The 26,397-nt window shown below is 44.9% G+C and overlaps 1 protein-coding gene and 1 pseudogene across 2 annotated transcripts in view; both read left to right on the top strand.

The window, feature by feature from the left end:
* The first annotated feature begins 1,661 nt into the window (after positions 1 to 1,661).
* LOC125916231 (uncharacterized) lies at positions 1,662 to 1,760 on the top strand (annotated as a pseudogene).
* Positions 1,761 to 8,528: 6,768 nt separating this feature from the next.
* The window catches only part of TDRD12 (tudor domain containing 12), a 72,285-nt gene continuing 54,416 nt past the window's right edge, over positions 8,529 to 26,397 (top strand). For both annotated transcript variants that reach the window (XM_049621256.1, XM_049621255.1), the window contains exons 1-6: positions 8,529 to 8,827; positions 16,476 to 16,634; positions 18,802 to 18,938; positions 20,619 to 20,738; positions 23,652 to 23,707; positions 24,989 to 25,074. In XM_049621256.1, the coding sequence (XP_049477213.1) occupies positions 8,804 to 8,827; positions 16,476 to 16,634; positions 18,802 to 18,938; positions 20,619 to 20,738; positions 23,652 to 23,707; positions 24,989 to 25,074 (582 nt within the window). In that variant the 5' untranslated portion in view covers positions 8,529 to 8,803. The remainder of the gene's footprint in view (positions 8,828 to 16,475; positions 16,635 to 18,801; positions 18,939 to 20,618; positions 20,739 to 23,651; positions 23,708 to 24,988; positions 25,075 to 26,397) is intronic.

Raw genomic sequence — 26,397 nt, 5'->3', positions numbered from 1 at the left:
AGTCCTGTTGATTCGATTGCCCCCAATTGTCTTGGAATTCCCATCGTCTGTGCTCTGCACTGTCATCACCTTAGTTGAGCCACGGTAGCCCTGTAACGAATGTAAGGGCCAGTCTCTCCATTTTCATTTTTTTTTTAGAGATTTTTTGTGTTCTTTTTTAAGTTTATTTATTTTCAGAGAGAGTGTGTGCAAGCAGGGAAAGGGCAGAGAGAGAGAGGAAGAGAGAGAATCCTAAGCAGGCTCCACACTCAGCATGGAGTCTGATGCGGGGCTCGAACTTATAAACTGTGAGACCATGACCCGAGCCAAAATCGAGAGTCAGACACTTAACCGACTGAGCCACTTGGATGCCCCCCCTCCATTTTCATTCTTAACCTCATGATGCATTCTCTCCTATTGAACTGGAAAAGTGCTCTTGCATAGAAATGTAAGTCATGTCCTGTCACCGCCTTCATCAAAACCCTTCAGTGGCTTTTCTTCGCACTTAAAACCTAAATTCACTGTGGCCTGCAAGATCCCACCTTTCTCTCTGATCTCATACACCCGTCTCCTACACTCCTGTCAGAAGATCTTCTTTACTTACTCAAAGTTCTTTCCCACCTCAGGATCTTTGCACATGTTGTTGCCTTGAAGCAAACCTGGATCTCTGAACTATGTTTGTTCTTGGGTCTCTCTGTTACTACCACCTCAGGAAAACAGATGAAGATGGGCGCCCAACATGTGGATTACTGGCATGAATAAAAGAAAATTCCAGGACAAAGGGAAGCAAAGCCTTATTTATTTATTTAATTTTTTTATTTATATTTGAGAGAAAGAGAGAGAGAGAGCATGAGCGGGGGAGGAGCAGAGAGACAGAGAGACACAGGACCGAAGCAGGGTCCAGGCTCTGAGCTGTCAGCACAGAGCCCAATGCGGGGCCGGAACTCAAACCATGAGATCATGACCTGAGCCGAAGTCAGACACTCAACCGACTGAGCCACCCAGGTGCCCCTAGGAGACCCTTATTTAGAGAAGAGAATAAAGTTTCCTCGAGCCGAAGAAAAATGTTGATCTTCAGATAAAAAGGTCCTGCTGCAGCCAAAGGAAAATTAACAGAAATTGTCCAGTACCTGGATGAGTATTGAATTTCAAAGATAATGCACAGATTTTCAGGAAGAAAAACAGAAGGTTGCTCACAAAGGCAGAGAATCAGGCTTCTGAGTGTGTGTCACAGAATAACAGGATATACTGAGTGGGGGACAAGGATGTATGTACTCAATAATTCTATTGCATGAAAGCCACCGATAAATTTTCATTTACATCTGGGCTCTGAAAATTCCATCTGTTCTGAAAAAACTCACTTGATAGAAACACTATGGCTGAGTGAGAGATTAATCAAAATAAAAACTTTTAAAGTAGAAGGATGTGGTAGAAGTCTAAATGGTGAGTGTGAAAATCAAATATAGGAGGTAAGTGTGAATATGTCTGTAAAATACTGCGTTAAAAATAATTCATATTTTAACCTATTTTAGAAACAAAAAACACGTCCTTTTCATAAAAATAATTTGGTTAAATAATCCCAGATTATGTTATCTGAAACAGGAAGTGGTTATGGGAGGAATGAGAGAAAACAGGAGAGGATGAAATCAACAGCCGCAGCTTTGTGACAAATACCTGTGTAGGTGCTCGCTTCAGCAGCATGGGTACTCAACTTGGAACGATATAGACAAGTGGCCTCTGTGCAAGATGACACAGAAATTCATGGAGGGTTCCATATTTTTGTGGATTAAGGAGTGCGCTTGTGATGAGCACCAGGTGATTACAATAAAAACTTACAGGGGTGGCTGGGTTGCTCTCAGTTGAGTGTCCGATTCTTGATTTTGGCTCAGGTGGTGATTCCAGTGTCGTGGGATCAAGCCCCGCGTGGGGCTCTGCACTGAGCGTGGAGCTTGCTTGGGATTCTTTCTCTTTCTCTCTCTCCCTCTGCCCCCTTCCCTGCTTATGCACTCGTGCTCTCTCTCAAAAAAAAAAAAAAAAAAAAAAATAATAATAATAATAACTGAAAAAAATACTTGCGTGTTTTTAAATGCAAAAGTAGCTAGTAGAGTTAAAAATAGAATAGTCACTTTTCAGATCAGTCAAAAACAAAGCATAACCCCTAATGCAGAAGACAGAAATCAGTGTGAGTGGCAATGAAACAAAACCCAGAGGCTTAGAGTAAAACAATTCAAATAGGAATGAAGGGCAACCATGGCAATACACAAAAATGGGTTAATTTTATTCAGAGGGAAAAACTGAGATTAAGTGTATTAAAACCTAATTAGGAAAAGAACCAACTAAGCCTAAAGTTAGCAGAACAAGGGAAATAACGAACTGGATAACATTTCTAGAAACATACACTCTACAAAAACTGAATCAGGAAGAAATAGACAATCTGAACAGACCAATAAGGGATGAGTTGAATCAGTAATCAAAAACCTCCCCAAAAAGAAAAGCCCAGGACCAGATGGCCTCACTAGTGAGTTTTACAAAACATTTAAAGAATTAACACTAATTCTCAAATACTTACAAAAATTGAAGAAGGGGGGATACTCCCAAGCTCATAAGGCTAGCATTGCCCTGATATCAAAGCCATATAAGGACACCGCAAGAAAAGACTACAGGATAATATCCCTGATAGATATACAGTAGATACAAAATTTCTAAACAAAATTCTAGCAAATGGACTTCAGCAGCACATTAAAAGGATCATACACCATGATCAAGTGGGATTCACCCTTGGGAGGCAAGAATGGTTCAACATATATGCAAATCAATAAATATAATGCATCATACTAATAGAATAAAAAGTAAAAAACCACATGATTATTGCAATAGATGGAGAAAAGCATTTGACAAAATTCAATATCCATTCAAGATAAAAACTCAATAAATTAGGTACAGAATGAATGTACCTCAACATAATAAAACCACAGATGACAAGCCCACAGCCAACATCATACTCAGTGGTGAAAGGCTGAAACATCTTCCTCTAAGATCAGGACAAAACAAGGGTGCCCACTTTCACCACTTCCATTCGACATAGTACTTGAAGTCCTAACCAGAGCAATCAGGCAAGAAAAAGAAGTAAAAGGCATTAGAATTGGAAAGGACAAAGTAAAATTATCTCTATTTGCAGGTGACATAATTTTATATACATAGAAAATATAGGTATATGTAAAAAATCCTAAATATTCCACTGAAAAACTTGGATATAATAAATGAATTCACTAAAGTTGTAGTATTTAAAAGTGAACATAAATCAGTAGCATTTCTGTACACTAAAACAAATTATTTGAAAAAGAAATACAACAGTTTCATTTACAATAGCATCAAAAACAATGAAGTACTTAGGAAAAAATTTAACCACTGAGGAGAAAGATCTCTACGCTGGAAACTATAAAACATTGATGAAGAAAACTGAAGAAGATGCAAATGGAAAGAGAGCCTGTGTTCATGGATTGGAAGGATTAATATTGTTAAAATGTCCATATAACTTCAAACCATCTGTAGCTTCAATCACTCCCTATAAAAATTTCAATAACATTTTTTAGAGAAATAGAAAAAACAATCTTAAAATTCATGTGGAAATACAAAAGACCTCAAAATAGCAAACGCAGTCCTGAGAAAGACAAAAAGGGAGGCATTACACTTCCCGACTTCAAACTATGTTGCAAAGCTATCAAAACGGTATTTTACTGGCATGTAAACAGATGTATCAGACCAATGGAATAAAATCAAGAGCTCAGAAACAAACCCATGAATATATAGTCAACTAATATTTGACAAGAGAGTCAAGAATGGTCAATGGAGAAAACATAATTGCTTCAATAAACGGTGTTGGGAAAATTGGATACTCAAATGCATGAAATGCATGAAACTGGACCTCTGTCTTACATCACTCACAAAAATTAACTAAAAATGGATTAAAACCTGTAGCGTGAGACCTGAAACCATAAAATTCCTAAAAGAAAACATAAAGAAAAAGCTTACGGACGTGGGTCTTGGCAATGATTTTTTAGGTATGACACCCAGAGCACAAGCAACAACATAAATGACAAGAGGGACTATATCAAACTAAAAATCTTCTGCACAGCAAAAGAAACAGAATGAAAAGGCAAACCACATATCTGATAATGTTAATATCCCAAATACATAAGGAACTCTTATAACTCAGCCAATAAAAAATACAGTTGAAACACGGACAGAGGATCTGGATAGACATTTTTCCAAATAAGATACACTGTATTCAGATGGCCAACACACATATGAAAAAATGCTCAACGTCAGTAATTATTAGGAAAGCACAAATCAAAACCACAATGAGATACCACCTCACACCTGTTGAAATGGTTATTATAAAAGCAAAAACAAAAATAAAAAAACCCAAGAGATAACAAGTGTCGGTGAAGATGTGGGGAAAAGGGAATCCCTGTGCGCTACTGGTGGGAATGTAAATTGGCACAGTCATTAAGGAAAACAGTATGGAGATCCCTGAAAACTTAAAAATAGAACTGTATGGTACAGAAATCCCACTTCGGGGTATATATCCAAGGGAAATGAGGGTTGCCAGAGTGGCTCAGTTGGTTAAGCGTCTGACTCTCGATGTCAGCTCAGGTCATTAAGGAATTAATTTAAAAAAAGGAAATGAAATCACTATCCCGAAGAGATATTTGTACCAGCATGTTTATTGCAGTATTACTTACAACAGCTAAGATGGAAACAACCTAAGTGTCCATAGAACAAAGAAAACGTGAAAAAAAAAAAAAAGAACAAAGAAAATGTGGAGCACGATCATAGTCACATATATTCATATGTAAACGTCTATGTTCTAATATACATTATATATTATGTCATGTTAAATATTTAATTACATTAAGTGTTGAATATATAGTGGAATATTATTCAGCCATAAAAAAGAAGGAAATCCTACCATTTGCGAAACATGGATGGACCTTGAGGGCATAATGCTAAATGAAATAAAGCAGACAGAGAAAGACAAATATTGTATGATCTCACTTTTATGTAGAATGTAAGCAACAACAACAACAACAACAACAACAACAAAACCCTCATAGAAACAGAGATCCCATTTTTGGTTGCCAAAGGTGGGTGGTGGGTGATGGAGGAATTAGTGAAGGTGGTACAAACTTCCAGTTATAAGATAAATAAGTTCTAGGGATGTAATATACAATGTGATGAGTACAGTGAACTATATTGTGTATTTGAAAGTTGCTAAAAGAGTAGATCTTACGAGTTCTCATCACCAGGAAAAAAAAATTGTAACTATGTGAGATGATGTATGTTAACTAAACTTACTGTGGTGATTATTTTGTAATATACACATATGTCAAATCACTATGTTACACACTTTAGACTTATACAATATTATATGTCAACTGGATCTCAACAAAACTAAAAAAACGAAACCTGATTATGAGTTGTTTAAACCAATTCTGCAGGAGGGCTAAAGGTGAAAAGAGAAAACAAAAGCTTACAGCGTATTAATCAGATGAAGTAGAATTCAACATACAAAGCTAAGTGGGACAAAGGTTAATTTAGTTTGATAGTGTACAGTTCAAAGTGAAGATATGAGAATGTTCTTGCAGTGAATAACAACACTGAGCTATTAAAAAATACATAAAAGGGGGCGCCTGGGTGGCTCAGTTGGTTAAGTGTTCGACTTCGGCTCAGCTCATGATCTCGCAGTTCATGGGTTCGAGCCCCACGTCAGGCTCTGTGCTGATGGCTCGGATCCTGGAGCCTGCTTCAGATTCTGTGTCTCCTCTCTCTGCCCTTCCCCTGCTCATGCGCTCTCTCTCTCTCTCTCTCTGTCAAAAATAAATATTAAAATTTTTTTTTAAAAATTAAAAAAATACATAAGAAATAAGGATAATCTTATAGATACATGATACTAGTGGGAACCACAAACAAGACATTCTCTGACCAAGTCCATGAAAGGTAACAGGCGTCTGGGGAAAATGCTGGGCAAGCATCAGGCTTCTACCTTTGGGGTGAATGCCATAATCATAATGTCCACTCTCTCTCAATTGATTCAAGATGTGTAAGAAATAAAACCAAAAAAGTACTTTTCTAAAAAAAAAAAATCAACTGACAAATGATTAAGGCAGCTTTTGGGCTGAACTTGTTTTTCATTGCTTTTTGTAAAAAAGATGGGAATATTTTATTTTTAGAGTTTATTTATTTATTTCGAGGGTGGAGAGGGACAGAGAGAGGGAAAGAGAGAGAATCCCAAGCAGGCTCTGCTCTGTCAGGGCAGACCCCAACGTGGGACTTGAACACACAAACCGTGAAATCATGACCAGTGCCAAGATCAAGAGTCAGATGCTTGACCGACTGAGCCACCCAGGTGCCCCAAGAATATTTTAAAACTAAGGAAGTGCAGACTTGGCAGCATTTTATTTGGGATTTCAGTATCTATGTTGATAAGTGAAATTAGTCTGTAGTTCTTTGTGTTATCTTTGTCAGGTTAAAAAAATTTTTTTTTTAATATTTATTTTTGAGAGACAGAGAGAGAGGGTCAGAGAGAGAGGAGTCCAAAAGATCTGAAGCAGGCTCTGTGCTAACATCAGAGAGCCCAACGTGATGAGGCTTGAACTCAAACCGTGAGAACATGACCTGAGCTTAACAGATGCTTTATCGACTGAGCCACCCAGGCACCTCTCAGCTTTCAAATATGAAATACAGTATTATTAACTCTAATCACCATACAGTACATTACATACCCATGACTTATTTATTTTGGAGTAATTTCTTTTTTTTTCAATTTTTTTTTTTAACGTTTTATTTATTTTTGAGACAGGGAGAGACAGAGCATGAACAGAGGAGGGTCAGAGAGAGGGAGACACAGAATCCGAAACAGGTTCCAGGCTCTGAGCTGTCAGCACAGAGCCCGATGCGGGGCTGGAACTCACGGACCTCAAGATCATGACCTGAGCCGAAGTCGGCCGCTCAACCGACTGAGCCACCCAGGCGCCCCTATTTTGGAGTAATTTCTAAAACAGTACTTCTCACTAGCTGGTGGGGATGAGGGGGAGATAGGTTACAGGTACAGATACTGATTCCCTTCAGCCTCAAGGAAACCAGGTGGCTCAGCCCCAGGGCAGTGAGCTCTCATTGGCAGTGAGACCAATCTTGACTCTTGGTCCCAGTGTGATGGACAAATACTTCCATCTTCTGTAAGCTGTGTTGTGAAAAAGTTTGGGAAATACTGTATGGTAGCATGGCTTCTAGTCCAAAAAAAAAAAAAAAAAAATGTTGAGTCCCCACTAAGAACTGGGAAAAAGCTGTACTCTGTATCTTTGGGGGTTGGGAACTGTCCCTTCACACCTCTTTTTGACAGAGTCTGGAGCTTTCAGGGGAACTGGTCCTGCCCGTTACCTCCACTCCGGGTGAGGCCTGGTTAGCCCAGTTCAGCAACAGCTGAACTTCATGCACTTTGCAGCTGTGTCTTTCTCCTGACTCTCCACCTCTCCTGCCTGCCACTTTCAGCAGATGAACTTGTTTGACCTTGTGAAATTTAACAAACTTTTAAAACCGGACACTTTTGTGAGCATTGTTTCCCCAAAACACAGCCCCACAATTGCCACGCTCTCTCTAAACTGGTGCAATTTTTTTGCCATCTTGTTGGTTCCCCTTACTAGCAAATGAATGCTTTTTGATACCGCTTAAAATTTGTTTCTTCACAATCAAGATATTAAAGAATTTACCTGGAAGACCACATAGGCCTGGCATTTTAAATTTTTGTTTATGTATTTTAGCTGTGGCTCCTTTGATTTTCAAGGTCTTCTTTTTGCTTCTTGTTTATTGGCTTATTCAAGTGTTAGAGAGGGATTCCTGAGATAGTAATAAAACCCAATCCTCCCTGAGTGCTTCTTGGGTGTCCCTTTATTTCACATAGTGTGACCTCATCTACTTTGGAGTCTCAATTTTCAGGTGAGAAAACCAAGGCCTCCAGGTGTTCAAAATTTACAGAACCCTTTGGTGCCTTAACAACAAATACACGTGGGGGGCGGGGAAGAGAACCCGGCCAGAGGAGGCTGCAGTTTGCAGTCTTTGGTGGTGACTAGAATGACCAGCGAGACTGTCTGGGGAAGCCCTGCCAGCTAAGGGCCAGGTGGGAGAAAAGCTGGAACCCGAAGCAGGGGGTGAAGTGGGGGAAGGGGATCTGGGGAGGGGATGTTGCCAGGAGTGCCCTCCCCCCCCAATCAGTGACGGGCCGAGCCTCTTCCTCACCCTCAAGGCCTAGAGGTGGAGGCGGGTCCAGGGGCACCGCCAGGTAGACAGTCACGAACTGATTCGGGATGGGTGGGACGCCGGGGTGGGGAGGGGTGAACCACGTGACCAGGGGCCCGGCCCGCGGAGCGCCCCCTGCGCGACTCTTCCCTGCGGCCCAGCCCCGCCCCGCCCCGCCGCTCTGGGCGCCGTGCGCCTGGCGGCCGTCCGTTGTCCCGGCCGTTGGCGCAGCGCGGCTTTCTGGAAGCCTCGAGGCTTGCGCGGCCGGGGATCTGGGGCGCGGTGTCGGAGGACGGAGCGCGCCCGTGGCGGCGTGGGCTGGGAGGGCGCGGAGCGTCTCAGGTGGTGCGCTGCGCACGGGCCTGCCGGGCCGTGTTCCCCACGGAGGGCGGAGGCTGGCCTTACCTCGGGTTTTGCCCCCAACGTGCCCTCCTTGTGAGTGGTGACGGGAAGATCCGGGAAAGGGCGCGGCCGTGACGGTGCTTGTCTCCCCAGGGCCGGTCCCCCGGCGGCCAGCGGCGCGGGGAAGATGCTCGAGGTGCTGGTGCTGAAGGTGAGCGAGCGCCCAGCCCCTGCCGGCCGGCTTTCTTTCCTCTCCACGCGGAGGGGCCGCCCGGCTGGCCGCCAGGGGCTTCGGACCCTCGGGTGGGCTTGCCGGATGGCATCCCGGACCCCTGATTGCAGATACACAGCACGGGATTTCGGTTCAAGTGTGCCCTTGCATTGTTAGGGACACAGAGCAAAAAGTTGTTTGTCCGGAATTCGGATTTTACTGGGCGTCCTGTATTTGCCAAATCTGGAACCTTAGGGGGAGGGACGGACCGTAACCCCTTCTCCCACGTGGACCCTCAGCCGGTTCCCTCCTCCTACACGGGTCTTTTCCGCCGGATCCCCACCTTGGGGCCCCCTCGTGGCAACCACCCCTCCACGCAGAAACCCGTTCCGCTCGCGCCGCGGGACTCTGGCGGCCCCCTCCCCACGCGTGCGTCCCGGGCCTCCGATCCTCAGTTCTCCGAGCGGGGGCTGAAGGGAGGTCGGGCCTGCAGACAGCTGCAATTTCCTATTTCAGGTGAGTGCTGGCTGGGGATGCAGGAGTCTGTGAAGTCATGGCGTGTTCACAAGGTTACTTGGAGGGAGGAATTTATAATTTTTTTTTTAATGTTTATTTATTTTTGAGACAATGCGAGAGAGCGAGTGCAAGCAGCGGAGGGGCAGACAGAGGGAGACACAGAATCTGAAACGGGCTCCAGGCTCTGAGCTGTCAGCCCAGAGCCTGACATGGGCTCGAACCCATGAACCGTGAGATGATGACCTGAGCCGAAGTTGGACGCTTAACAGATTGAGCCATCTAGGTGCCCTGCCTTAATTTTTTTCCAAGCACATTTCCTGAAGGTGATCTTTTGAAGATTTTCAAATATAAAAATAAGTTACAAAAACTATGTTGAGAATAACCATATGCCCTACACCTGGACTCAATAACTAATAATATTTTATTGCATTTGTATATTTCTTTATAAATATGTACGTATAGGGGCGCCTGGGTGTCTCAGTCGGTTAAGTGTCTGGCTTTGGCTCAGGTCATGATCTCGCAGTTCGTGGGTTCAAGCCCCGAGTTGGGCTCTGTGCTGACAGTTCAGAGCCTGGAGCCTGCTTTGGATTCTGTGTCTCCTCCTCACTCTGCCCCTCTCCCACTCTCTCTCTTTCTCAAAAATAAATACTAAAAAAATAAATATGTATATATAAAACTTTTCTTTTTTGCTGAACCATTTGAGAATTAGTTGAGAACTCTGAATACTTACACGTATGTTTTCTATGAACAAAGAGTTTCTCTTACATAATCATGATTTTATTATTTCACTGGAGAAGTGTAATATTGATATAATACTATAAAATACAGTCAATGTTCAGATTTCTCCAGTTGTCCCAATAATGTCTTCTAGAATTTGTTTTCTCTGCTTTAGGATCCAATCAAAAATTGTTCATTGCATTTAATTGTCATGGTCTTAACTTAGCCTCATTGAGGTCAGTTCCCTGGCTTTTTCGTGTCTTTGATGTCCTTGAAACTTAGGAAGAATAAGGGCAGTTTCTTTGTAAAATATCTTTCAATTTGGATTTGTCTGTTTTCTCATGATTCTGTTTGGGCATTTTTAGTAAAAATACTGTAGAGCTGATCTTACATCAGAGGACAAGAAACTTAAAATCATTACTTGTGGTGAAAAGTAGTTTAAAAGTCTAACTTTTTATTAGGGAATATTCTGGACATACAAAGAAGTATTAAAAAAAAGTCACAAACACCTGGACATCCACCACTGAGCTTTCTCAAACCTTTTAACATTTTGCCATACTTGATTCACATCTTTTTTTTTTTAACCCATAAACTATTTAAAAAAATTTTTTTTAAACGTTTATTCATTTTTGACACAGAAACAGAGCATGAGCAGGGGAGGGGCAGAGAGAGAGGGAGACAGAATGGGAAGCAGGCTCGAAGCTTTGAGCTGTCAGCAAAGAGCCCGACACGAGCCCAACGCAGGGCTTGAACCCACAGACCGCGAGATCATGTCCTGAGCTGAAGTCAGACACTCAACCGACTGAGCCACCCATAAACTATTTTAAATTGAGGTATGATTTTAGATGTAGTAAAATACATTATTTTTCCTGTAGAAGCCGTGACATTTTTTTCAAGTTTTATTTTGAAGTCTAGTTAGAATTCGGTGACATTTTGAAAAATGCAGACAGTCCTGTAATTGCTACAATCACAATGGACAGCAGTCCGCCGACCCCCCATTACCTTATGTTCCTTTGTAGTCATTTCTTTGCCGAACTCCTAATCCTTTGCAGCCACTGATCTTTTTCTTCCCTGTTTCACCTTTTCCAGAATGTTGTAAAAATGGACACGTGCACATAGAATCATGCAGTAGGATGTACCCTCTGAGTCTGGCTTCTCTGACTTAGTCTAATGCCTTTGAGCCCTGCCCTGGGTTGTTGCATGAATCATAATGTCTAACCTTTTTACTGCTGAGTAGTTGTCCATTGTATGGATATGCAACAATTTGTATCATCACCAGTTGAAGGCGCTGCTTGAGTTGTTTCCAGTTTGGGGAGATTATAAATAAAGCTGGTGTAACCTTTACGTGTAACTTTTTGTGTGAACACAGGTTTCATTTCATGGGCAAATAGGCTGGGATTACTTGTCTGTTTAACTTCATGAGAAAATTTTCTACAGTAACTGGACCATCTTACATCCCCATGAGCAACGTACAAGATTTCTAGTTGCGTGGCGTCTGGCTGGCTCAGTTGGTGGATTGTGGGACTCTTGATCTTGGGTTTGTGAGTTCGAGCCCCACGTTGGATGTAGAAATTACTTAAAAATAAAATCTTGGAAAAAAAAAAAAAAGAGTTCTAGTTGCTCTGCATCCTCACCAGCATGTGAGATGGTCAGTTTTATTTATAAATTTCAGCCATTCTGGTAATGTTTAGTGTGTAGTGATATCTTTTTGTGGTTTTAACGTGCATTTTCTAATGACAAATGGTATGTTAATCGTCTTTTCAGGTGCTTGTTTGCCATCCTTCCATCTATTGAGGTCAAGTGTGCATATCTGTCCATTTTTCTAACTGGTTGTTTTCTTATTGAGTTTGAGTTTATATATGGTGGATGAAGTTCTTTTTTGGATGTGATTTGCAAATATTTTCTCCCATTTTATGGCTTTTCTTTGTCTTAAACAATATCTTTCAAAGAACAGAAGTTATGGGGGCCCCTGGGGGGCTTGGTTCAGTTTCCAACTCTTGATTTTTTTTTTTTTTCAACGTTTTTTATTTATTTTTGGGACAGAGAGAGACAGAGCATGAACGGGGGAGGGGCAGAGAGAGAGGGAGACACAGAATCGGAAACAGGCTCCAGGCTCCGAGCCATCAGCCCAGAGCCTGACGCGGGGCTCGAACTCACGGACCGCGAGATCGTGACCTGGCTGAAGTCGGACGCTTAACCGACTGCGCCACCCAGGCGCCCCGTCCAACTCTTGATTTTGACTCAGGACGTGATCTCACAGTTCGTGAGATTGAGCCTTGTGTTGGGCTCTGTGGTGACAGGGAGGAGCTTGCTTGGGTCTCTGTCTGTCTGTCTGTCTGTCTCTGCCCCTTCCTTGCTTGTGTACACTCTCTTTCTCTCAAAATAAATAAATAAAAAGTTAAAAAAAAGCATTAGTGGGGCGCTTGGGTGGCTTAGTCGGTTGAGTGTCCGACTTCAGCTCAGATCGTGATCTCACCGCTCATGAGTTTGAGCCCCACGTCGGGCTCTGTGCTGACAGCTCAGAGCTTGGAGCCTGCTTCAGATTCTGTGTCTCTCTCTCTGCCCCTCCTTGCTCATGCTCAGTCTCTCTCTGTCTCTCAAAAAATGAATAAACGTTAAAAAAAATTTTTTTTAAAAGCATTAGTTTTTAATTTGGATTAAGTCCAGTTTATCAATTTTGGTTCATACAAATTATACTTTTGGTGTTATATCTAAGAAATCTTTGCCTAACAAAGATTCACAAAATTTCCCCCAAGTATTCTTTTAAATAAAAAAAATTTTTTTAATGTTTATTTTTGGAAGAGAGAGAGGCAGAACGTGAGCCGGGGAGGAGCAGAGAGAGGGAGACACAGAATCTGAAGCAGGCTCCAGGCTCTGAGCGGTCAGCCCAGAGCCCAATGTGGGGCTCAAACTCAAGACCGTGAGATCATGACCTGAGCCGAAGTTGGACACTTAACCGACTGAGCCACCCATGCACCGCCCCCCCCCCCAAGTTTTTTTTAAGTTTATTCATTTTGAGAGAGACAGAGGGCACGGGAGGGGCAGAGAGAGAGGGAGACAGAGAATCCCAAGCAGGCTCCATATTGTCAGCGCGGAGCCCGATGCAGGGCCCAAGCCTACGAAACTCGAGATCATGACCTGAGCTGAAAACAAGAGTTGGACGCTTAACCGATTAAACCACCCAGGTGCCCCTCCCCCATGTGTTCTTTGAGAAACTTTATAGTTTTATATTTTACATGTAGATATATGATCCATCTGAGCTAATTTTTGTATCTGATGTGAAGAATGTATCAAAGTTCGTTTTTGTGCATATGGATAACTAATTGTTCTAGTATCATTTGTTAGAAAACTACCCTTTCTCCAGCAAATTGCTTTTGTGCCATTATCGAAAATTATTTGATCTTATATGTGTGAGTGTATTTCTGTTCTGTTGCTGTGTCTGTGCTTTCTCCAGTGTCACACTGTTCTGATGACTGTAGCTTTATGGTAAGTCTGGAAATTGGATGTTATGAGTTTTCCAACACTGTTGGTATTTTCCAGAATTATTTGGGCCATTCTAGTTCCTTTGCCTTTCCAATAAGAATTTCATAGTAAGTTCATCAATTTCTCAATTCCTGATGGAATGGAGTTGTATTTATAGATCATCGAGGGGAAAATCGACATTTTAACAATCCATGAACACCGCATATCTGCATTAGAGGTCTTCCTTGATCTAGTTCATTAGTTTGTATACCTTTCACCACACACGTTTTGTAGTTATTTTGTTAGATTCATTTCTAAGTAATTCCTGTCTTTTGGTGCTGTTGAAAATAGCACTATTTTTCTTTAAGTTAAATTTCCAGTTTTCATTGCTGGAGTATGATGTACATACAGTTGAATTCAGTATTTGACCTTGTACCCTGGAACCTTGGTATAGCCACTTAACTAGTTCTGACATTATTGTTGGTAGATTCCTTAGGATTTTCTATGTAGATGTTCTTGTTTGTGAATAGAGACTGTTTTCTTTCTTCATTTCCAGTCTTCCTGAAAACCTTTTTCTTATCTTATTATTCGATGTTGAATAATTGTTGAGACCATATACCACTAGTACTTTTTTTTTTTTTTGTAGGTTTTACTTTTTAGTTCTGGAATTCACCTTTTCCAAAGGGTTTTTCTTTAAAGTTTCCATTTTTTTTACACGAGATTCTCCTCTTGGGAAAACAAACTCAGTATAACCGCTTATCCTTAAGTTGTTCTGCATATTTATAACAGCTGCTTTTAAGTCCTTGCCAGTTCATGTCAACACCTGGGCAATCTTGGGTTCACTTTCTTCTTACTGTTATCTTCCTTGGCCACATAACCACCTGTTCATGTCTTTACATGTCTAGTAATTGCTACCCTGGATATTGTGGTTATGGCAAAGAGTGCTGACCTGTGCCTTAGTCACTTGCTACATCTGGCCTCTGGGAGGCTTGGTTTACGCTTTTCAAGCACCTGTTGGCCTGGGGCAAGCTGGTAGGGCACATTTCCTTTGCCCAGTAGTGTGGTCTTGTATTCTCAGGCCTGGCACCGGGGGGTTTCTGTGGAGGGCCTGCGGTGCATCCTAAGCCTCTTTAATTTGGCAGGACTGGTGCCGCAGAGTGTTTTCCTGTGATGGGTGCCAGGGACAAACAAAGGCCGACAGTAGTTAAAGCCTTGGCTGCTGGCAGCGAAGGAGCTCGGAAGGGCAGAGGTGGCCGAGCATGGTAAAGGGAGGAAGAGGAGGGGAGGGGCTCTGGTGAAAACCAACAAAGCTGGTCAGCGTCCTGTGAGTAGGCCAGCGTGGCTGCTAGCTGAGAAAGGAGGCTTCTGTCCCTGCCTCCTGGGTGATACCATGTCGCAGGAATGGCTTTCGGGTCCTTGAGGGAGACTCCTGAGTAGTGGGAGACGCATGCACATCTCAAGGGGACAGGAAGCGCTGGCACCTGAAAGCCCTCTTTAGGGAATGCTCACAGGAAGGGAGGCCGAGGGGCTCTGAGAAGCTGGCCGGAAGAGACAGTGAGTTTTCCTGGCAGCCTTGAGCTTCCTTCCCCAGGCCAGGCGTCGTAGAGGGGCTGGGGTCATCCTCGGGACAAGGCCTCCAGGTGCAGAGGTCCCGGGCTGTCGCATGCCCATGCGAGAGTTTGGAGTTCTCATGGGCGGCAGCTAAAACTGTGTAGTGCTTCTGTCCACCCTGTAGTGATTGCTTTTCTCTGGACTGCAGGGGTCTTAGCTGGGCGATTCAGGCTTGCCAAGGACTTGGCTCTGCCCAGCGTGGCTCTTTCAGAATTTCTCCCTAAACTTAACAGCTACTCCCGTAGATACAAACTCCCTTCTCTGGGTCCTCAAGCCACACTGTCTTTCTGTCCGTGTTGCAGCCCCTCAGCCTGGGCTGGAAAGCTGTACCCCAGACCCACCCAAGGCTCCCCGCCTTGCAAGCATCCGGTCCCTCTGTTTCTAGTCTGTTCAGGGCCTTTAAATTGTTATTTTGTGTTTTTTTCCCCAGGGCTTATTGTTGCTTACAGGGGGGTTAGTCCATGGAAATTAGTCTGCCATGAACGGGAGCCAGAATGGCCTGCTGTTCTTTTTCCCAACTATTTCCTATTAAAATAGTCAAACATTTAGAAAAAGAGAATACTTAAAGTGAACACCGGTACTCCTGCCACCTGCTACCTAGGATCCAAAGTCTTGGGATGGCATTGCTTTTAGGCCCTTTCAGTAGGCAGAGTTAGGAAATAAGTGCATTGAAAAAGTCATGGGTTCCTATTGATACTTTCTATTCAAAGTTAACTTTTCATTTTACATTTGTGTCTTCTCTCTAACAATGAAAATCTTAGTTTTCAAGAACACAGATACATAACAAGCTGGCTTCCTGTAGGTAATAAGTTGTGTTCGTTCTGGTTTATCTGTTGTCTTCCTTTTAATATGAGCAGAATATACGTGTATTCATATTTCCTTCTCTTTCTTACAAAAGACAATTTTGAGAACATTATTTGGGACCTTGCTTTTGTATTTTATTACAAATACTTAAATATAGGAGTTCGAGGGCTTTGATCTCAGTTTACTTTTTGACGCACATAATTAAAAATTACATATTATTGGTTATGTGTTTTTTTATTTTTCTTTATGTGTTTTAGAATTATATCTTTGCATCTTCTACCTTTTTTTCCAGCTTTATTGAAATATAATTGACGTATAACATTGTGTAAGTTTGAGGTATACAGTGTGATGAGTTGATCTATATCTTTTTTGTCTTTTATCTTTTACCTTTTCTGTGACTATTTAAGACAGAGGTACTCATCAAGAATTTGGTAGATCACTTAAGTTCATAACAGTTATCATGCCTCTAAGGTTTATCATTTTATGGTTCTACTTTTAAATCATGCATTGTTTTGTTTGTCTTTTAAAATTTTTACAGATTGAAGATCCGGGATGCTTCTGGGTTATTATAAAAGGATGTAGTCCCTTTTTAGATCATGAAGTTGATTATCAAAAACTAAATAGTGCCATGAATGACTTCTATAATAGCATGTGTCAAGATATAGAAACAAAGCCGTTAATGTTGGAAGAGGGGCAGGTATGTATCTCGATTTGCTTTAAGCACTGAGTCTTGAAATACTACTTGAAATGTCTGCTGTTTTGGTGATAAAAAGCTTTTAGAGTATTTTAATTGCTTATTATCATCACCTTGTGTTAGGTTCTTCTGGCTGCACAGGATTCAGGCTGGTCCTGGAAAGCAGACGTTGTGGAAGGTTCATGTGAGGCATCAGGAGATGAAATGTCATCGAAAATTGAAGCTTTGGGTGGTCCTCCTGGGGCGGGGAACTGGAGGGTTATTCCAGTTCCATCACAGGTGTGGGGGCCTCAGGCAAGAGGGCATGGGGTTTTCAGTCTAGGGCCTGTGACTCCCTTTTGTTGCTCATGACTTTGACCAACTCACACTTGTTTATTTTCCTTACTTGATGTCATGGCCCCTCCTTCCTTTCTTGCCACTTTGGTTCCCAGGCCCATTGTCTGATTCTCTCTACACGTCAGTCATGTTTCAGGAGAGTTTGAATTTTTCTAATAGTATGACAAGAGAAGATTATTAGAAATAATTTGAATTCCTTCCCACTTCCAAAGAAATCATCAGTAATAACATTTATTATTTTTCTCCATGCCATCGACTTGTTGGAGGAACAAAACCCAGTCAGTTGCCCTTTTAAAATATTCCACATTTTGGATTGCCCAAGTGCCTCCTTGTTTGTGGTGGTGGTGAACTTTCCCTCTATCCCCTCTGTTTTATGTGGACTGTTAGTTAAAGATAAAGCTTTGATTGGATTTAGGGTCACTCCCTACGACCCCCCCCAGAATGATTGGGGCTGAGAGCTTCATCCTGTGTTAAATTTGGAACGAATATCACTTTGGGTGAAGACCAGCGGATTCAGATGGTGAAGCCTGAGCCCCACCTCGGGGTGGGGGGCTGCCCTCAGCTCTTCCTGCAGTGGCAGCACCGTGCAGTGACCAGCACGGCCCGAATCTGTCCTTCCGGTTAAGCTTGCAAAAAGGTCGTTTTCACATTCCTTCTGTCTTCATGAGTCCGAATTCATCTGCAGAGAACTTTCCCTCCCCTATTAAGATGGTTTGGCTACCCGGAAATAGTACCGATCGCACTGGATAGGTAGAAAATTTGCTTGATTCTTTCCCTTACCAGTGTTCCACCTCGTGATGTGCCCAGTTGTCTACAGCGGTGTCCGGAGGTTTATGTTGTTTTTCCCTCCTTCTTTTCATTTTTTAAGTACTGTATTGAACTCTTGGCTTTTAACGTATTCATCAGTAGTAATCCCTGTTCTTGATGCTTAAGTTACCCCACTTTGGGCTAGCGGAAGCCCTGTAAGTCACCAGTTCAAAGCCAACCGGCTGTGTGAACTGTTAAGTGTTCCCACCATTCCTACAAGTTGCTTTGAACTCAGCGTGAAACAGAAATATTCTCCGTCCTTTTGCAAGATTTCTCTGGAGTCTTTTGACTTTGGAATTCTGTGAGGCTCCCGGGAACCCAGCCCTTGCAACATGGCTGCACCTAGTGTCCAGCTTCAGGTCCCGAGGGCAGCAATCACGTCTTCCCTGTTGGGCCCTTTGTGAGCCTGTGCTCAGCATCTGGTTTGCCTGTCTGGGTTGCAGTCGAGTCTGCTCTGGCCCGGCAGTCCTGTGGGACGTTCGGGGTGCCAGGGGGCTATCACTCCTGCAGGGCGGTTTCCCTAAAAACAGGCTGCAGGTGTTCAGGTGGTTTTTGAAGACTTAACGCATGGCAGGCACCGTTCTAGGTGCTGGAAACCTGACAGTACAGAAAACAGACGTCCGCATCGTCCTGGAGCCAACGTTCAGTTGTGACAGAGTGAACCAAAGTTGGAGAGCAGGAAAAGCCCCGGGAAGCAGGACGGGGAAGATGAGCCTGGGGCGCGGTGTCACAGGGGCGTAGCCATGTCATTGACAATTATTTGTAAGCTTTGTTTCCGATTTGAGAAGGCAGAGTGATGCACTTTCCTTTCAAAAAATTGTCCTTGGTTAAGGCGTCAAAACGTTAAGAGAAGCAAGGAAAAGGGACTCGGGTGTCCTGTGTTCTTGTTCCCCACCCAGCAGCCTTTAGCGTGGGCAGCCCCGCCTCCGCACATGCCTTCCTCCTGTGAGGGGAGGTGTAGGTGGCGATGGTGCGGGAGTACCCTTCCGTCGCTCGAGGTCTTCACACTGCAGTGGTTACTTCGCAGGTGTGTGTGGTTTACTGCCAGGAACTGAAGTGCTGGTGCAGGGCTGTCATTAAGTCACTGGTGTCTTTGGCGGACCATCACCTGGCGGAGTGCTTCCTGGTGGACTTTGCCAAGTACATCCCAGTGAAATCTAAAAAGTACGTATGGGCCCCTGGGTGGTTCAGTCTTTAAGCATCTGGCTTCAGCTCGGGTCATGATCTCGTGGTTCGTGAGTTCCAGTCCCGCTTCTCTCTCTCTCTCCCCCTCTCTCTCTCTCTGCTCCTTGCTCACTTGCGCCCTCTCTCTCTCAAAAAAGTACCTACGTATTTATTTAGCCTTCCGCTTTCTAAGGAGACAACTATTAGTTTTAAAGGAGAGTGTCAATAAAGTAAGGGGATACCTGTCACAAAACTGGGATTTTTTTTTTAGCTTCACCTAGGGAAGGCTTGCCAGGTTCCAGTTCTACATGCAGTCATTGTAAGAGCAACTGGGCAGAGTGAGGATTCATCAGGGAGCTGGGCCCTTCTTCCACCTTCCTTCCTGGCCTCCCCTCTCAGTGTGGTCAGGTGATGGGGTGGGTCCTCAGGGAGGCGGAGAGTCATCTTGTCCCCACAGAGGGGGCCTGTGGTTTTGCAGCCTCCGGTTGGGGGTTGGGGTTGCGGGGGATGAGAGCACCTGTCTGAGTATTCCTGGTCATTTTACTTAGGAGAGCGGGGGCGTGACCATCGGTCACATTAGGTGGGGAAACAGTTGAGAAGGAGCCCTCATTGACTCTAGGACCACCCACTAAGAGTTCATTAGAAAACACTATCAACAAGCGAGGCTTTGTGGCAATTTTTTTTTATAGTTTCCTGCCTCCGAGTAAGAGGATATTGGTTTGATAATTAACTTGAGGACCCTTCTTCCAAAAGACTTTAGTTGCAGTGAGAGGTTTATCTTGAGCGGAAGAGTTTCGTGGCTAAAGGACTTATCGGACATTGGGAATTGGCAGACATTTAAGAAAAAGATGCCTTTCTAGCTTGTGATTCCGCACCTTTATAAGAAATCAGAATTGTTATAAAATTAAGTGTTGTGTTGAATTCTTTGGAAAGATTTTTAGTGTTTGGAGTTTTCAGTTTTGCTTTTTTCGGGCAAGAGTGCTCTGTGATTAAACAGAGCACAGGGAGACCTGGAGGGGGAGTTAGGACGGCCACCTTTTTGTGAACGGTTGAGACAAGACGTGGTGAGGCTGCCCATACAGGGCATCGAGAACCTGCTTCTGTTGAAATGGTGATGCACGTGGCCTGTCGTTTGCCTGAAGAATGGAAATGAAACTGCTGAACAACGTGTTCATCAAATCTGAGTCCCTCTTTTGTGCAGCGTTGATGAACATTAATTATAAAAACACCTCAAAAAACCCAATGAGTTTCTGCTCATTTACAGAAATTTTAAGATAATCCTGGTTGTCTGTTGAAATTAATGTTTAAAAATCTTAAGTTGAATTGATTTCACAGGATTGTGCATTATTTCCTAGTGTTTCTCAGTCTGAGGAGCCATGTTAGACATAATTTTTCTGGTACCTCCCGCCCCCACACCATGAAGTTTTAACGACAGATACACTGAATATCCACCTACATGCTAGTCACGTATCTGTGCTTTACCCCCACCTTGAGAACCAGTTCCCTCCTCCTGATTTGAACAGATGTCTGCCAGTCACTTCCTGCTGTTGGGGGCTCGCTTAGAAACAAAGAATTGGTTTTTGTGTATTTTAGGTATGCTAATTGCATTGGTGTACTTTAAAGAAATACTTTATGTGTAAGTTTTCTTTGTAATGGAACTGTTTCTGTTTTGCTCTTAAGCATCCGAGTTGCAGTAGAAACTTTTATGCAGCTTCCCTACCGAGCGAAAAAATTCAGACTGTACTGCACGAAACCTGTTACGTTACACATTGACTTCTGCGAAGATAGCGCTGAAATTGTGTAAGTACCGCCTGTAACAGATGCTGAATCGTGGGTAAAAGTCACGAAATCAAGTGGATGATGTTACAGTGCGTCTCTTCCCCTTGAGTAGCGCTCAGTGATTCTAGAGGCTTCTTTGTTCCTCAGGAGGCATCTTCTGAGTTGGTATGTGTGGAACCTGGCACCTGGCCGTGCGGCCGAATTCCCTGGGCAGACCCCTCTCCAGAGGCTGCAGTTGAGGGGCTTATAGGCGAGCCTGAGCTCCATGCTCTGCGATTTTTTTTTTTTAAGTTACAAAAAGTAGGAAATTAAGTGTGAAGAGAAACATTGCCAAGTATAGGCTCATGGAGTATTTAAAAAAAAAATTGCCCATTGTATTTTTCTCCAGCCCCTCTCTCCACCCAGGCCTCTGCGACCTGTCTAGGCTCTGAATTTGCAGAGCTCATTCAGGACTTCCTATGTGTTCATTTGCGCGGAGCCTTTCATGAAAATAGAACATACTGCCTTATTTGCAAATTTAACCTAAGAATGTGTGCTGAAGCTCTTTGCTAATACAACGTAGCACCTTCTACTGTTGGCCTTTCTGTGGTGAACATAACTGGCTGTTTCCTGTACGTAACCACTCCCGTCTTGAGAGCCAGCTAGAGTGTTCCCAGAGCACTGTGTGCTGAACATTGCTGTGAGAATGCGGATACGTGCGTATGCAACATAGGGGTATGGAGATGTGTACACGCAGCCAGTATGTGTGCACATATCACCGCCCCCCCCCCCCCACCTCTGCCTCGTTTTCCTAGTGTGGGCCGCATTGCCAATATTTGTGTAGGATGGGTCCCTGCACTGGGCAGTACTGTGGCAGGAGTATGGCTGCGATCTCTGCTGTCTTGACCAAGTGCTACCTGAGGTCCTGAGGCAGCCCTGCCCTTCCACCTGGTACCCCCCCACCCTGGACTGTGGCATTGTGGGAAGAAAAAGTGTAAGGCCCACCCAGCACAGTTCCGGCTTAACTTACACGTCCTGGTGATGTTGCATCGTGTTCTCTGAACTTGGAAGCCACTCTTCTTGTGGATGCTTTCATGGGATCTGTGGAGACCCTCCATTCCCACTCCCTGCACCCCCAGCACCTACAGTTTCCTTGAGAGGGTGAGTGCATCGCCCTGTGGCTGGCCTCAGAAGCTGCACTATAGATGCTGAGCCATCTTGTCCCTGCCGATGCCCCGCCAGGCTCCCTGCGGCCAGCCCACACCGCTCTGGCCTCAGAGACTGTGGGAGAGTGGGTCCCACAGGCAGCAGCAGCCCCTGCCTCCTCCCGGTCCCACTTCCAGAGCAGCGAGCTCCTTCCCCTCCAGGGCTGCCTTTGGTGCGGGTCTGTCCACTCCCAGCTGTCCCTCAGAGGCAGACTGTATCTCCTTCTTCCCCGTCTGGTCACCACCTTCCCAGCACTGCGGTGCTCCTCAGGGAGCTTTCTCAGCCTTGGACGCACCCTCCGTGCAGGCACACGTGGTACCTTTGTGTTTGCACTTCACCTAGAACGTCTGTGACAATATGTGTTTTACGGTTTCTGTAGATTTTGTCACATGGTCCTTCAGGAGGCCTAGCAATTTATACTCGCATCACTGGGGTATAGAGTGCTCTTTTCCTGTGCAACGTTAATTATCACCAGGCTTTTTAAATTTTTGCTTGTTTCCTGGGTGAAAATGGTATTTTGTTTTTAATTTGTATTTTTCCAACTTACAAAGTTGGGTATCTCTTCATGTGGTTATTTTTTGTGTGAGAGAAAGAGACAGACTGTATGATTGGTTTACCTGTGAAAGCCTAGATCGATTTTTCTTTTGGGCCATTTTCTTTCATTCTTAAAAACTTACTAGGTAATTTTTTTGTGTGTAGCAAGGTTTTAGAACCACTGTCTTAAATTTTTTTTTTGCCTCCTTTTAGAAACCCTTTGTGATTTTCTTGAAGTAATGTGCTTAATATCTATTTTAGTAAAAACAACATCTTAGCCCAGGCATGGGGCTGGGTGCTTTGTGTATGTTACCTCGTTTGATCCTTTTTTTAAAAATTTTTTTTTTAACGTTTTTATTTATTTTTGAGACAGAGAGAGACAGAGCATGAATGGGGTAGGGTCAGAGAGAGGGAGACACAGAATCTGAAACAGGCTCCGGGCTCTGAGCTGTCAGCACAGGGGCCCGATGCGGGGCTCGAACTCACGGACCCCGAGATCGTGACCTGAGCCGAAGTCGGTGCTCAACCGACTGAGCCACCCAGGCGCCCCTCGTTTGATCCTTAAAACAGCCCCTGGAGCGTGGTGGTGGCATCTCTGGGGAATCAAGCCAGTGGAGACAGAAAACTGGTCACTCTACCTTTACTTCCATTATTTTTGTTCCTTGCTTCCAAATACTGGTTTCTCCTTGTCTTCCACCGCCTACAGCTCTTCTTAGATTTTCTTTCCAAAGCAAGCACAGGAAAGGGCAAGGTGATAGGTAGAAAGCAGGAGACAGAGGCTGTGAGGCACCGATGGCCAGCTTTCCCCCAGCCGCTCTTACCATATTGGTCTAACCAGTCACGTGTGGAGTGCTGCACACGCAGCGTCCCTGCCCCAGGGAGCTTGCGTTCTGGCTGGGGAGACAGATATGTCCCAGGTCACTGGGGACACTGGTGTTGGGAAGGCGATGCACCGGCCACTCTGGAAGCCCCAAGATGGGCCTGTTCTCTGTGAGGTTCTGCACTGGGTGCAGGCGGCAGCGGCAAGAGGGCCCCCTGCAGGGCGTGGCTGGGATGGTCACCCCCAAAGCCAGAGCCGGGGCCGAGCTCCCCAGCATCCGTGTCATATGTTCACCACGCAGTGTCAGAAACGTCCAGCTTGTGGCTTACAAAATGATGTTGGTGTCCTAGCCTCAGGTTTGTGTTTGATAAGGTGGCATCTGTTTCCTGTTCCAGACCTGCCAAGAAGTGGGACAGTGCAGCTATTCAGTACTTTCAGAACATCCTGAAAGGTAAGGCAGGTGCATCATCACCGCAGCCTGCTTTGAACTGACACTCAGGGGGTTTATCCTTCCGTTGGTGAGGGGGTTTGAGATGTGCGTGTTCATCTGTTACCTGGAACTCCGTCCACCCTGTGTCACAGTGACTCTGCACCCCTGAAATTTTGGGAGTGGGTGTGGATGTCAGTCATGGAGAGTGAGAAAGGGGCTGTTCGGGTGAGGGACCCTTCCCCAACAATAGTCCCGCCCCTTGGTTTGCATGGAAGCTGTGCACTACAAAATAAATGTCCGTGCATTTCACTAAACCTGCAGTTGATGGAAAGCCTCTCTTTTTTCAGTGATGTGTAATGATCATTGTTGCCTATTTAAGATGCATAGGCAGTCTCAGAGAAGCTATACAGTGTGCTCTCTTTGTATTGTTGACCGTAAAGTACAGTCTCGTGTGACGTCTGTCCTGACCCCTGGCAGTCAAGAGCCAAATGCCTATGCCTGCCTCCCAGAGCTGTTCTGAGGAAGAGTGGGGGTGAAATGCCTGGGCTGCTGCCTGGTGCCTGCTGGGGTCCTGGCCCCTCCCCTGTGCCGCTTACAGGGCTGGGGAGACAGATATGGGGCAGCTGGGGAGACAGATATGTCTGCCCCACTGTCTGGGCGCCCCACTGTCTGGGCGAAGGGAGAGCCAGGTGCTGGGGCCTGGGAGACAGGAGAGGTTGGGAAGGTCTCCGGTTGTGGAGTTTGGGCCCTTGCGAGCCCACAGGGTCGGGGGGGGGGGGGGGGACACTAGGAGATACAGGTGTGGAGGGAGCAGAGCTCCTGGGATTGCATCCTGCCCTGCAGCCTTCTCTGAGCCCGGTCTCCTCACCCGGGAATGATGGTGACAGTTGTGAAATGAAACGCGTTTGTGACGGACTTCGCGTGGGGCCTGAAGGTGCCCAAGCCTAGAACTGCAGCGTGGCTTCTTGGGTCTCAGAGAGGCGCCGGGAGCTCTGTTTGCCGGGGCATCGGCAGTGTGGAGTGACTCAGGCGGGAGACTGAGCGGGAAGTGGATTTGGGAGGCACCGGAAGGGAAGAGGGCCAAGAGCTGCTCAGGGTGTTCGCAGGCAGGGGCAGCGTGGGTGATTCCACGAGGGGAGAGCCTTGGTCTCCGCCCACCCACCGCCCCTGGGGGGGAGGCTGGCAGCCCTGGTGGCTCTGGGTGATGCTAAGTGGTGAGTACAGATTGATGGGTGGAATACAATTGTTCCAAGTACACTTTTAATATCAGCTCTTTTACGTCTGTTCATTCGTGCTGTTTAGCGACTACCCAGGTGGAGGCCAAATTGTGCGCTGTGGAAGAAGATACTTTTGAGGTCTACCTTTACGTAACCATAAAAAATGAGAAAGTAAGTGAACGAATTGCATTTGGAGAATGTTTTGTCGTTGCTTAAGTGTTTTATTTTAATAAAGAGTAAACACTAAAGAAAAGGACGTCATTCACACCTAGGGGCCCCGGGGTGGTCCAGTCGGTTAAGTGTCCAACTTGATCTCGGCTCAGGGCATGATCTCAGATCATGGGATGGAGCCCCACGTCAGGCACCGTGCCCCGCGTGGAGCCTGCTTGGAATTCTCTCTCTTCTTCTGCCTCTGCCCCTCCCCCCCCACGCGTGCATGCTCTTGCTCTTTCTCAAAATAAATAAACTTCAAGAAAATAAAAAAGTTGGGGTGCCTGGGTGGCTCAGTCTGTTGAGTGTCTGACTTCGGCTCAGGTTATGATCACGTGGTTCATGAGCGCAAGCCCCGCATCAGGCTCCCTGCTGTCAGCACAGAGACCAGCTTGGGGCTCCATTTCACGAACCGTGAGATCTGAGCCAAAATCAAGAATCGGATGCTTAACTGACTGAGCCACCCACGTGCCCCCCAGGACGTAATTTTTATAAATACACATATTTGTATAGCTTTGAGTTCGTTGCTTTTTTTCCATCCATAATTTTCTCACTATGTGTAATATGTGCTCATCGTAGAAAATTGAGATAACCTAAGTAGAGAGGAGGTGGGCATAACGTGAACTCCCTACCCCCGTTATGAGCCATTACCATTAGGGTGGCTGCCCCCCTTATGGAGGGTGGCACAGGGCAAAAAGATGGAGCAACAGGAGGCATCTTAACTGTGGATTTATTTTATTTTTGGGGCGCCTGGGTGTCTCAGTCGGTTAGGTGTCCACCTTCAGCTCAGGTCATGGTCTCACAGTTGGTGAGTTCAAGCCCCGTGTTGGGCTCTGTGCTGACAGCTCAGAGGCTGGAGCCTGCTTCCAATTCTGTGTCTTCCTTTCTCTCTGCCCCTCTCCTGCTCGTGTTCGGTCTTTCTCAAAAATAAACAAACATTTAAAACATTTTTATTTTGAGACAGAGTGCAAATGCACATGCCGAGTGGGGGCGAGGGGCAGAGAGAGAGGGAGAGAGAATTGTAAGGATGCTTGGCGCTACAAGCCCAGAGCCTGACACAGGGCTTGAAACCCACGAACCGTGAGATCGTGACCTAAGCTCAAATCGAGGGTCAAATGCTTAACTGACTAGAGCCACCCAGATGCCCCTAAAATGCTGTTTCGGCAAATCCATGGACCTAGTTTGAGTTTTTCCCATTTTCCCACTAAATTGCTTTCTCTGCTCTAGGACCTGATCCAGGATCTCATGCTGTCTCCTTAGTCTCCTCCTGTCGGTGGTAGTTCC

Source organism: Panthera uncia, assembly GCF_023721935.1.
Source record: "Panthera uncia isolate 11264 chromosome E2 unlocalized genomic scaffold, Puncia_PCG_1.0 HiC_scaffold_19, whole genome shotgun sequence".
NCBI classification, from domain to species: Eukaryota; Metazoa; Chordata; class Mammalia; order Carnivora; family Felidae; genus Panthera; species Panthera uncia.
Note: the sequence above shows the minus strand (reverse complement) of the source record. Positions and strands in the feature narration are given on the sequence as shown.